This window comes from Natrix helvetica (assembly GCF_964273705.1).
Source record: "Natrix helvetica genome assembly, chromosome: 5".
In the NCBI taxonomy this organism is placed as follows: domain Eukaryota; kingdom Metazoa; phylum Chordata; class Lepidosauria; order Squamata; family Natricidae; genus Natrix; species Natrix helvetica.
The window spans coordinates 30,643,441-30,656,407 of record NC_138551.1 but is presented as its reverse complement, the minus strand read 5'-3'; the positions used below and the strand labels follow the sequence as shown (position 1 = coordinate 30,656,407).

Sequence of the window (12,967 nt, the reverse complement as noted above, 5' to 3'; positions counted from 1 at the left end):
ACTGGCATTACTTGTCGATATCATTTTTTCCTGACAATTTGGTTATTTGGTGATCCATATAGTAACTGATCATTGGGGCAAATCTTGCAACCTTAGATTAAAAGCTTCACAATTCAATCTGAAGATTTATTTTGTTTGTTCTACTAATCCCAGTTATATACCTGGTCAGTTTCTTCTCAAAAACTGACATTTACAAGGCTGATGATTTGTAGGAACCAAAAATTAACTCAGCACAATCACAATTATTTTACATTTTTGGTAATTAAAATATTCCCATATAATTCATGTAGGGTTTTTTTTAATTAGACGTAAAAAGTTTCCTGAACAACTTTATGCAATTTTTATTTTCTGATCCACTTATCACACAGTAGCAATAATTTTTGGAGCAGGTAAAAAAGCTACCACCAATTAGGAAATGATCTTGGTAAGTTCTGCAGAGCTTCAGTACTACAAATGTAAAGGGAGCCTTCTCAGTGATTCCCAGAAATATTGCAATTGAATCAGAAATAAAATGGCTGTTGAAAAAAAAAAGCGAGTGTAAGTAGACCTTGACTTATAAGTGCAACTGGGACCAGAATTTCTGTTGCTAAGGAAAGTGCTTATTAAGTGAATCTTACAGTTGTTAAACAAATCTGGCTTCCTCATTGACTTTGTCTGGGGAGGTCGCAAATATCACTTGACCCATAATGTGTGACTATTGTAAATACACACCAGTTGCTAAACACACGGTTGTAAGTTGAGCACTTCTTGTATGAGATCAGAAGAATGTGAAGAGGAACAAAGGATCTTTGTTAGTATTGTAGTGTGGGTTTTTTTTATTACTCACTGTAGAGAAGGAGCCAAAGTAAATATCACGGTATTTCATTAAGGCAAATTAGGGCCATTCCAGTGTTCTTGCTCAATGGGTGAAGTAGTAGAGCAAGTCTATTCTTATGGCTTTCTACATGCAAAAGACATTCCCCAAATCTCATCTCAGACTATGACATTTCTCCCAACAACTGTGCAGGGGAAGTTTTATTCAGTTGCTCATTTAATCATGCTAAATCCCATTTGTGATACAAAAAAGTATATTCCAGATATAAGTTTATCTCTTTACTAAGAATGTTTTGTTCACAATAACTTATTGAACTAAATATTTATTCATGTGGTATCGATGGTAAGTGCTTTATGTTATGTAAACACAAAAAAAATCTTCATTTTTCAAGAGCCTCACAATATAGATACAGAACAAATGCAAGAAAGGGAAAAGGTATGCAAACAGGCAACAAGAAAAAACAGTCTATCCAAAAACTGTACACTTTAGCCGAAATGTGTGAAGCAACATAAATAATATGTTGGGAAAACATTGGCAGTTCTTCTTGTGTTCCCTCAGAAACAGAAGGGCCTGCTTTAAAAATTAATATCAAAATGCATGCTCAGAGATATGATGGAGTCATGGTGGAGTCATTCCCCAAGGTTGTTAGATCAGTGCAGGCTGTAAAAAGAACAGAAAGATATGAGATTTTAATGGATGTTTATCTAGGATATATTGCAGAGCTTGAGAGATGATTGTACTGACAGCTGGTTTTTGTTGTTGTTGTTACCTCAGTTACTGATTTGTATTCATTGCAGGATTGTTGTGATACTGTGTGTTTTCAATCATTGCTAGCCACCCAGATTCATGATGTTGAGATAGGCATGAATAAATAATAAAATAAATGCATTTATATCCAAATTATTTCAGTCAAGACAACTGAAGACAACTGGGCACATAAGATCTCCCTGTGAGTTCACCTTGGACCACAATACAAAAGTCTCATTTGATCACTGACTGAATCAGTGGTTCTAGAAGCATATGAATACCGGGTCAACTTGGAAGAATAAAAATAGCAGTTATGGTAATTAAAAAAAAACACCTTATGGAGATTGTTCTCTTACCTGAACAAAGATGGGATAATTTCCACACAGGATTTGCCTTAATTCTGCAATTATTTTCAGAAGGCAGATCAAGATTTGGAGGCCACTAAGAACTATCAGAATAGACAACAAAATGATGTTCCAATCCACTACATAAGCAGGCTCAGTGCATTTGGACCAGGAAGTAGGATCCATGAGGTAACTATCAGAAGAAACAATAGTATAAAGAAAATGAGAGTTACTATGAATATAGGTACTGTAAAAGACCTGTCAGGTTGTCTTATCATACAGAGTTATCAGCCCAAGGACTCTTTGTCCATTCATCTAGCATAGCCATCCCTAACCTTTCCAGCTTTGCGGACCAGCAGTAGGGGGGAGAAGGAATAGTTATGTGTTTGGCCAACGCGCACACACGCTGCTGTATGGTGGTGAGCTGTGGGCACACGCACCCACCATTCACATAAATGAAGTTCTGCACACATACATGCTCACCTGCTGCTCGCACAAGTGGAGCTGCACGGACACGCACACTCGCCGCTTCTGAACAAGCCAAGGCCTGGTAATGGGCCTCAGCCCGAGGATTGGGAACCCCTGATCTATCAGACTTCCAGATATGAATACAGGGAGGGCGAAAGAATCTGGACTTGTTTGAATGAAGCAATTGTGAAAATACAAAAGAGAAGCAGCCACAGCCCACTCTTGTAAGGTCAGAGGGCCACATCAATTGGCCACTTCATTTCATTTACATATTTGGCAGAAGACATCAATGTAATCTAAAATTAGCTTTACAGATAAGCCTGTTTCTTACCTGCCTGCCGTGTTTTGGAAGGCATATTCCCAGCCAGCTGAGGTTTTGCAGTATGGGCCTTGCACTAAGCTCAAAGCAGATATGATCAGACAGTAGCCAGAGAATGCAATCCCTAGTAGGGAAAGCACAACAGAAATGAAACGCTGCATTAAAAGAAGAAGAAGAAGCAGAGTGAGAGGGAGTGAAAAGATTCCATCATTACATGGAACAAACTATGTACATCAGACCTGGGCATTTTAATGGCCCCTGGACCACATTTGCGCTTTGGCTGTCCCTTATGAAGTTAGTTGGAGATCAGAAAACAAATGTAAATAAATGCACACAATACAACTTGCTTTTATTTTGAAAGCAACTTTTTTTTCCAATTTATGTATGTATGTGCATATGTATGTGCATACATATTGGTTTGGCTCTCCACAATTCCAGTTTCTCATGTGGCCCCTTTGGATTGCTTAATTGCCTACTTCTAATCTACATCCTTAGATGTATCTTATCCTTTGATCAAGGGTAGAAAGCAGTATAGTTGGGAAGATAGGTAGTGATGGACGAAAACTTAACACACTGTCCACTTGTAGAACCCATGCTGCATTTCTCCTTAGCTGACTTGGTTGATAGACTTATAGTTCAGGGGTGTCCAAACTTGGAAACTTTAAGACTTGTGGACTTCAACTCCCAAAATTCCCCAGCCAGCAGAGCTGGCTAGGGAATTCTGGGAGTTGAAGTCCACAAGTCTTAAAGTTCCCAAGTTTGGACACCCGTTATAGTTGTTGTCCTGTGGTTGGGCAAGGCTGGAAGTCATGAGCATCCTGCTTGCAAGCCTCAAAGTGATATTGTACATGTGATTCTAGCAAGCTCCCTCATGCTCCCCAATCTCCCTTTACCACTGGCTCTATATTTGTTTAAGCCGTTTGATTATTATTTTTTAATGAGAAGCTGTAAAGATACAAAGCAGAGCACTTTGAAAATACTACTACTACTACTACTACTACTACTATTACTACTACTAATAATAATAATATAATTATTTTATACTTTATTCATTAAACATGAAACTCAGTCAACTGAACATTCAAAAATGCATCACAAATACCATTGACTGGTGCTAATGGTTGATACAGGTTGCTGCCAGCGTCCTAGGTATCAATCAAGTAGCTTCTTAAAATATACGATGTTCCGAGTAGCACAGTTTTTTGCAGTTCCACTGCTGCTGCTGCTGGTATTGTTGTTGTTGTTGTTGTTGTTGTTGTTGTTGTTGTTGTTGTTGTTGTTATTATTATTATTATTATTATTATTATTATTATTATTATTATTATTATACGATTGTATCACAGCGGCCAGTTGATTCGCCGGATTTGGCATTGATTACTAGTCGGGCCCCACCCAGGGGCCTAGGACGTCGTAACGTATTTTCGTAATATACGTGCAGATCCAAGCAGTGCGGCTTTTTGCATTTGACTGATGGTGATTTTGTTAAGTTTTAACTGTTTTAAATGTAATTCCAGTGCTTTTGGAATAGCACCCAGTGTGCCGATTACCACTGGAATTACCACTGCTGGTTTGTGCCATAATCGTTGAATTTTCAATTTTTAAGTCCTGGTATTTCACGACTTTTTCATGTTCCCTTTCGTCGACCCTGCTATCACCTGGTATTGTGATGTCTATGATTGTAACCTTATTTTTCTCAACCAGTGTGATGTCTGGTGTGTTATGCGCTAGTATTTTGTCTGTTTGTACCTCGCTATTTGAAAATTCTAAATTCACCTGACTTGAACATTCTGACTCTACAAAAAACCACCACACTTGGAACAACTTATATCCTCTGACGTTACCTTAACAGTTCCTAGGTCCTTGGTTAGGACTCGAGCTGTTGAGCTACCAACCAGCCCCAAAGGCTGTGAATCACACTAAAGATTAATAATAATAATAATAATAATAATAATAATAATAATAATAATAATAATAATAATAATAATAATCAGCTGCTGTAAAAAAATCGTGCAGACTGATTATAAATTGCGGCACAATTCAGTAGCACAAATGATCCACTGGAATTTGTGCAAAAATTATAATATTAAAACAACAACAAACTGGTGGGAACATAAGCCTGAAAAAGTCACCGAAAATCAGATGGTCAAGATCCTGTGGGATTTTCGTATACAAACAGACAAAGTACTAGCGCATAACACACCAGACATCACACTGGTTGAGAAAAAGAAGGTTACAATCATAGACATCACAATACCAGGTGATAGCAGGGTTGAGGAGAAGGAACATGAAAAAGTCGCGAAATACCAGGACTTAAAAATTGAAATCCAACGATTATGTGAAATCCAGTGAAACAACTGGCCGCTGTCATTCAATTGTATAATCATCATCATCATCATCATCATCATCATCATCATCATCATCTTTGGTGAGATTCACAGCCTTTGGGGCTTATTGGTAGCCTAATAGCTCGAGTCCTAACCAAGCACCTAGGAACTGTTAAGGTAACGTCAGAGGATATAAGTTGTTCCAAGTGTGGTGGTATTTTGTAGAGTCAGAATGTTCAAGTCAGGTGAATTTAGAATTTTCAAATAGCGAGGTAGCCCTTTAGGTATTGCTCTAAGGGCTCCAATTACAATTGGGACAACACATGATTTACATGATTTCTTTTTCCACAGTCGCTCAACCTCAATTTGCAAGTCCTGGTATTTTGTGATTTCTTCTTCTTCCTCTTCCTCTTCCTCTTCCTCTTCCTCTTCTTCTCCTTCTCCTCCTCCTTCTCCTCCTCATTATTATTATTATTATTATTATTATTATTATTATTATTATTATTATTATTATTATTATTATTATTATTATTATTATTATTATTATTATTCAATTGTATCACAGCAGCCAGTTGTTTCGCCGGATTTGGCATTGATTACTAGTCAGGCCACCCAGGGGCCTAGGACGTCGTAACGTATTTTCGTAATATGTGTGCGGATAGCAAGCAGTGCGGTCTTTTGCACTTGACTGATGGTGATTTTGTCAATTTTTAACTGTTTTAAATGTAATTCCAGTGCTTTTGGAATAGCACCCAGTGTGCCGATTACCACTGGAATTACCACTGCTGGTTTGTGCCATAATCATTGGATTTCGATTTTTAAGTCCTGGTATTTCGCGATTTTTTCATATTCCTTCTCGGCGACCCTGCTATCACCTGGTATTGCGATGTCTATGATTGTAACCTTATTTTTCTCAATCAATGTGATGTCTGGTGTATTATGCGCCAGTATTTTATCCGTTTGTATGAGAAAATCCCACATATCCGTTTATCCGTTTTTATGCGAAAATCTCACATCCCATTATTATTATTATTATTATTATTATTATTATTATTATTATTATTATTATTATTATTATTATTATTATTATTATTATTATTATTATTATTCGATACGATTGTATCACAGCGGCCAGTTGTTTCGCCAGATTTGGCATTGATTACTAGCCGGGCCCCACCAAGGGGCCTAGGACGTCGTAACATCTTTTCGTAATATATGTGCAGATCCAAGCAGTGCGGCTTTTTGCATTTGACTGATGGTGATTTTGTCAAGTTTTAACTGTTTTAAATGTAATTCCAGTGCTTTTGGAATAGCACCCAGTGTGCCGATTACCACTGGAATTACCACTGCTGGTTTGTGCCATAATCGTTGAATTTCGATTTTTAAGTCCTGGTATTTCACGATTTTTTCATGTTCCTTCTCGGCGACCCTGCTATCACCTGGTATTGCGATGTCTATGATTGTAACCTTATTTTTCTCAACCAGTGTGATGTCTGGTGTATTATGCGCCAGTATTTTATCCGTTTGTATGCGAAAATCCCACAAGATCTTGACCATCTGACGCTTATTATTATTATTATTATTATTATTATTATTATTATTATTATTATTATTTACTTTATTCATTAAACATAAAACTCAGCCAACTGAACTTCAAAAATGCATTACAAATACTAGTGACTGGTGCTAATGGTTGATACGGTTTGCTGACAGTGTCCTAGGTATCAACCAACTACCTTCTTAAAATATAAGATGTTCTGAATAGCGCAGGTTTTTGCAGTTCCGCTGGTGTTATTGCAGGAAGCTGCAATTTGTTGATTTATCTTATAAAATTCTTGGACATGGTGCCAAGTGGCCCGATGACAATGGGTATCACTGTTACATACTTCATCCATAGCCGTGTAGTTTTGATGGCCAGCTCGCGATAATTTATTATTTTTTCTAGTTCTTTTTCTTTGACTCTGGCATCTCCAGGAACAGCGATATCAATAAACTGTACACTTCGGCCCTCTACAACTGTGATATCTGGCGTGTTGTGCTCCAAATGATGATCCGTTTGTATTCGAAAGTCCCACAAGATGATGATGATGATGATGATGTTATTATTGTTGTTGTTGTTATTGTTGTTGTTGTTGGCCAGTCAATGGTATTTGTGACACATTTTTAAATGTTCAGTTGACTGAGTTTCATATTTAATGAATAAAAGAGATAATGATAATGATGATATGGGCAGTTTAAGTCAAGTGTTTTGTTTGAAAATAACACCAATGTATAAATAAGGCAAAAGTAAATAGAATTAGTACAGGATGCCCTTTGCAACTGATTAAATCTATGTGGTAATTTGCTTCATCATGCCATTTTGCAAATGCTGTATGTGTCCTTCACCTCCCAAAGGTTGGATTCCAGGCGAAAGTTAGCAAACTATGAGAGTTTCAGGCACTACTAGATCTGTTGCCTGTAAAGCCAATAGACTAGTTTGGGATGATATGACATGAAAAGAATTAATATAACTCTAGTTTGTTGCTATAACCATTATCAAAGAGTAGGGTAAAAGAATATTGGCAATTTGCTTTTTCAAATGGCATTTTCTCTGCTGAAATTAGGCTAGTCCAAATTGCTTTTCTATCTGAGAAACCGAACAAAATGGAACAGACATCTCTCCTCTAAATTGGAAAATTTAGCAAACATTATTTTGCTTATGAGCCAAACAAATTCCATAAACACCTCTTCTTATTGCTACCAAAAATACAACCATTCAGGTTTTGTTCTTGTTTATATTCAAAATCATGACATTTGGTTGCCACCAATGTTGCCCAATGATATGGCTGTAAATGAGTCATAGTCACGTAGATGAGTTTGTAACAAATTTGAATGAGTCTCTCAGAATACGTTCTTATTCACTGCACGACTTCGCTTCTCTTTTTAAAAAATTAACTGTTCATGTACTTACATTTACAAAATACAGGTAGTTCTCAACTTATGACCACAATTGAGCCCAAAATTTATGTTGCTAAGTGAGAAATTTGTTAAGTGAGTTTTGTCCCATTTTATGACTTTTCTTGCCACATTTGTTAAGTGAATCACTGCAGTTGTTCAATTAGTAACATGGTTAAGTGAATCTGGTTTCCCCATTGACTTTGCTTGTGAGAAGGATTCAAAAGGTGATCATGTGAGATGATGGTGGGACACTGCAACAGTCATAAATGTGGATCAGTTGTCAACATCCAAAAGTAAATCAAATGACCGAGGGGATGCTACAACAGTCATAAGTGTGGAAAATTATCATATCATTTTTAGTGCTATTTTAAGAGTCACTAAGTGAACTGTTCTAACTCAAGGACTACCTGTATTATTTTTTCCACTTACTGTGTATGTCATCAAACAAATGCATCACTCCAAATAAATAAGATTGTCTTATTTTTAATGTGATATGCCAAAACTGACGTCTCATAAAACACCAAACAGATCCTTAAACTCTCCAAGACCATGACGATCTCATAGAGTTAGGCTCTTCATGTGACTGAAGATGACAGAAAGGACACTATTATGTCATGCTTCTTGGGAGGAAGACAGTATGATTGTTGTGGCAATAGTTTTCAGGACTTGCACTGCTAAGCCTGAGCCAAGATGTGGAATTAAGGAAAATATTAATGATTCATTTAAAGCATGATGATGGGCCTTTGTATTGCTTCCCCCTTAAGACTGTAGTGCACATTATGTTAATCTTCACTAATATAGACTCAGAATTCCACTAATTGGTCCAGCATACTTGGAGAGCATGAGACTGCAGAACATTGCTTAACAGAGAGATGGAAGTTTAGGGAAAAACAGTTGGAAACAATTCTAAAGTTATGTCTGTTGACACTGGTCCATCTATTTCAGAATGGGGGCCAGCTATTTTTCCTGTTCTTGTTTGTTTGGCTTTGCAGATTTGCTGCAGAGATAACAAACAAAGGGTCTCTGTCCCTTTTTTTATCTCCATCACAGACTAAGGAAGGAAACAACAGCAGAGGGTCAAAAGTGTCAAAAGAGGAAGGAAGGTCTTTTTAAAGCAAAAATACTACATTTGCAAACCATACACTCACTCTATATGTTCTGGTGCAGCTTTCACTTTGGAAGCATTCAAAAAAGGTGTCCCGGTCCAGAATTACCAGAAGTGCTGCTAGAATAAGAATCTAGAAGAAAGTAGCACAGAACATACTGAGTTTGAGAACATTAAACTTCCTTCAGAAATTTATATTCTGATTAGATAATACATGATTTTGAGTAGCTACTTAGCAAATTTGACTGAAAGTATAGAACTAAGATATATCAGAAATGTTTTATTCCAAAATAAACAGAAGGAAAACCTAGGGCTGCCTGTGTGCTCCCCATAATCATGGATAATTATAAAGATAGAACTTAGGCATGAACATTCAACTTATGCTCAACATTGCCAATATTTTCATCTTTGGATATGGTACTTGCTGGTACTTCCCTTACTGTATGGTATACAATGTTTTAAAATATAGAACATATAATGTTAGCTTTTGAAAGACAGCTACAAATCTAGTAAGACAGAAACACAAAAAGAATGGATAATTCCGAAAAGGAAATATTCTAAATTGCATAATAGAATTGGTACAGTGGGCATTTTTTCCTGTTTTCTTTAGTGGGGGGGAACCTTTATCTTTGTTCTGTTCATGGTTGCCAAGGAAAGGAATAAACCACCCTTCCTGACATCAAAACTGCCAGATATTTTGCATTTGTATTACATTTTTTTAAAAAAATCCTAAATCCTAAATCTATCAGTATCAGTTTAGAAACAAAGAATCTCTCTCCCATTTCACATTCTAGCTGGGATGCTGGGAGTCTGGCTATCTGGCATATCACAGGTTAAAATAGGATGTTTTGTTCAAAAGAAGGCATTGTATTTGAAGAAACTGACATTTCCCAAAGGATCATCTTGCACCTAAGAAAAAATTATTTTGTAATTCACTTTAAATAGACCAAAGGCCAAATAAAGCAATCCCTTACATTGTTCCTTTGGGTAAAGTAAGTTGGGAAGACCACATAGGTAAGATCTTCATGGGCGCTCAAAAGCATATATAGAAGCATCAGGGTACTTGCGAGACCACCTACAGCCACCGGTAGCTTCCCACCGTCCAGAACGATCCCACAGAGTTGACCTCCTCAGGGTGCCGTCGGCCAGGCAGTGTTGGCTGGCGACCCCCAGGGGGACAGCCATCTTTGTGGGAGCGCCTTCCCTTTGGAATGAGCTGTCCCAGGAGCTTCGCATAACTCCCGACCTCCAGTCCTTCAGGCGCGCCCTAAAAAGTTGGCTTTTCCAGCAAGCCGGCCTGGCCTGAATAAAATAAATTATTAATTTTAATTGTTAATTTTAATTTAATTTCTAAATCTCATTGTAAATGTCTATTGGGTTTTTTGGATATTCTATTTAATCTTTCTTTTAACTTTTGTGATATGTGTTTTTATGTTGTATGCCGCCCTGAGTCCTTTGGGAGAAGGGCGGCATATAAGTCCAATAAACCTAAACCTAAACCAATGACTATGTAACATTAAATCTTAACTATGTACTGGCTACGAGTTAATCAAATGCCTTGAAACACTAATAATCGCAGATGGATCACTTTTTAGTGACTTTAAAGAAATATTCATATTTCTTTTTTCTGTGCACTACTTATTTTCACTTAGAAAATAATTGTGGGTCCCATATGAATGGAAGGACTCAGCACTGTGTGAAGTAAAACTTAGGGTTTTAGGCAACATCTTTATGGTATAATCATTCAAATATGAATTTTATGAAAGGGCCAACCAGGGTCTCTTTTCATTCATAATGCTCACTTTTTTTCCCAACACTACTTCAATCTTTTTTTTTTGTTAAGGCTCACAACTGCATTCATACTTTAAACATTGGGAATTTTATTTCTTAGATATCAAATGCAGGCATTCTTGAATATGCCTTGAGGATCCCACAACTGACTTAAAGAGATAAAAATACAGCAAATCTAGTATATTAATTTTAAAACAAGCCAAATATTGGCTACCACAATTAAACATAGAGCCAATTTTTGTATTTTTTTAAATCAAAGGTCAGTCATCTTATTGAGTTCAATAGTTTTGGAACATCAACATTGTGAAATACAAACATATACTTTAATTCTACAGCTCAAAGCTGCTTGAAATATATCTTCAAAACAGGAAATTAAGATAGAAGACTTTTGAAATAAAAGAATAAATAAAGATATATTAGTGCAATTTCAATCCAATTAAATTTAACTTGTTTTACACACACACACACACACACTCATAAGAACTAGTGTTAATCCATGTCCTCAACTATTATTATATTAATCCTAAAAATATATTTAATGACCTATACGATGTTTAAACCACCTCTGAAAAGGGGGTGGGGAGAATAATCAAATTACATTTTAAAAAATCCCTCTATTAATATTTAAATACTCAATTACAGTACAGTGACATGTTGTGATTGGCTGTTATATTGCTTCCAAAATACAGTTGTTATTTTGATTCTGTCCCTTCTGAATATTCCCTCTTTCCTGGAGGATCCCCCCACCCCATCTACCACCTGAGGATCAGAGTCCTGCGAAGAAAATAAAAAGATGTATTTAGCTAACTGGAGAAGCCATACTTACCATAATACCTGAGAAACAGATTCCTTCAAAATGCCACACATAATTGGTGTGATTATTGCTGGAAGCATATGAAGATTTCCCATCAGGAAAATATAGGAGAATATTTATAACAATACTCCACAGTGCCAGGGGAATCAACAGGCAACTCAAACAGCCGCTGCATTTTTGTAAGCCCATGTCAGAAGAGCAGAGGAAGCAGTGGATAAAGTCTTTCTCAAGTGTTCAAAAGCTCTTGTTTCCTTGGTTGAATGGAGGCATTTTGCAGTTACATGAATCAATTGCTGGGGTATGTTTCTTGCCTGACAGGTCCAGTTCCTGACAAATACAAGTATTGACGTTGTAGAACAATACAGTTAAGACAAATAGCACTGACTGAATTCTTGTCCTAGCCTGAGAAGTGGGAGGGTGGTGGTGGAAGTAGGGCTGGGATGGGCGTTCCTCTGGATAACTTTATTTGTAAAGGGAATTCCCTATGTTTCTACTCAGACACCTCAATCAATCTTAGAAAGAAAGCATTCATCTGAAAGGAAAAAGTAAGAATTGAATGTGTGTAATAAGGAAGTAGAGACTGACTGCTTTTTTATCTACATAGCAGCATGTAATCTAATTAGCACTTAATTGAGATGTATCCATCCAACCATAGAGTTTGCATCTTACTTGGAAACTACTGGCCCTAGTTGAGGAGATTTAACATTTACTATTCTCATAAAAAATGAGAATAGTTGAATCCAACTATTACACTTGAATCCAATTTAAAAGGGTTAAGGGTGATTAACTTGATACTATTTCATGCTTTCACATAGCCCAGGGAAAGTTTATTGTTTCTTAGACTGAAGAAACATTGGTATTTCAGTGTGCAGGGAAAAAAGTCATACAGGAGATTTGTTAGCCACATTCAGTAAATGTGAGTAAAGCAAGCTACGGGGGAAATATTCAAGAGCTATTTTCCAGAGTCTCAATTTATAATGGGTATAAATTGCAGCTACCTAGATTATGTTTAAATGTAAGAAAAATATTCTTGATGATATGATCTGTGCAACAGTGGAAGAATCTACCTCTGGATTTTGTGGGTTCATCTCTAAAGAGTTTTATAAAAGACTGGAGAGCTATCTTTGATAGATGGTTTAGTTAGTGCTTCTATAAATTGTGAGTAAATAATCCTTATGGTTCCTTCCAACTCTACAGTTTTATGATTCAATGATAGTAGAAATGCAACCATTTTTTTCTTAATGCTCGCACTTTCCATTGGAGGACTTCTGGATTGGCTGGTTAGATCCGATAGCACCTAGGCT

The 12,967-nt window shown here is 36.7% G+C and overlaps 1 protein-coding gene across 1 annotated transcript; it reads right to left on the bottom strand.

The window, feature by feature from the left end:
* Nucleotides 1-1,120: 1,120 nt before the first annotated feature.
* Nucleotides 1,121-12,060, bottom strand: TM4SF18 (transmembrane 4 L six family member 18). Its single transcript, XM_081954184.1, has 5 exons — nt 11,676-12,060; nt 9,102-9,191; nt 2,705-2,847; nt 1,918-2,098; nt 1,121-1,474 (listed from the first exon to the last, which is right to left on the bottom strand). Exons 1-5 carry the CDS (start codon nt 11,850-11,852, stop codon nt 1,460-1,462), a joined length of 606 nt encoding a protein of 201 aa, XP_081810310.1. The 5' UTR covers nt 11,853-12,060; the 3' UTR covers nt 1,121-1,459.
* Nucleotides 12,061-12,967: the final 907 nt, after the last annotated feature.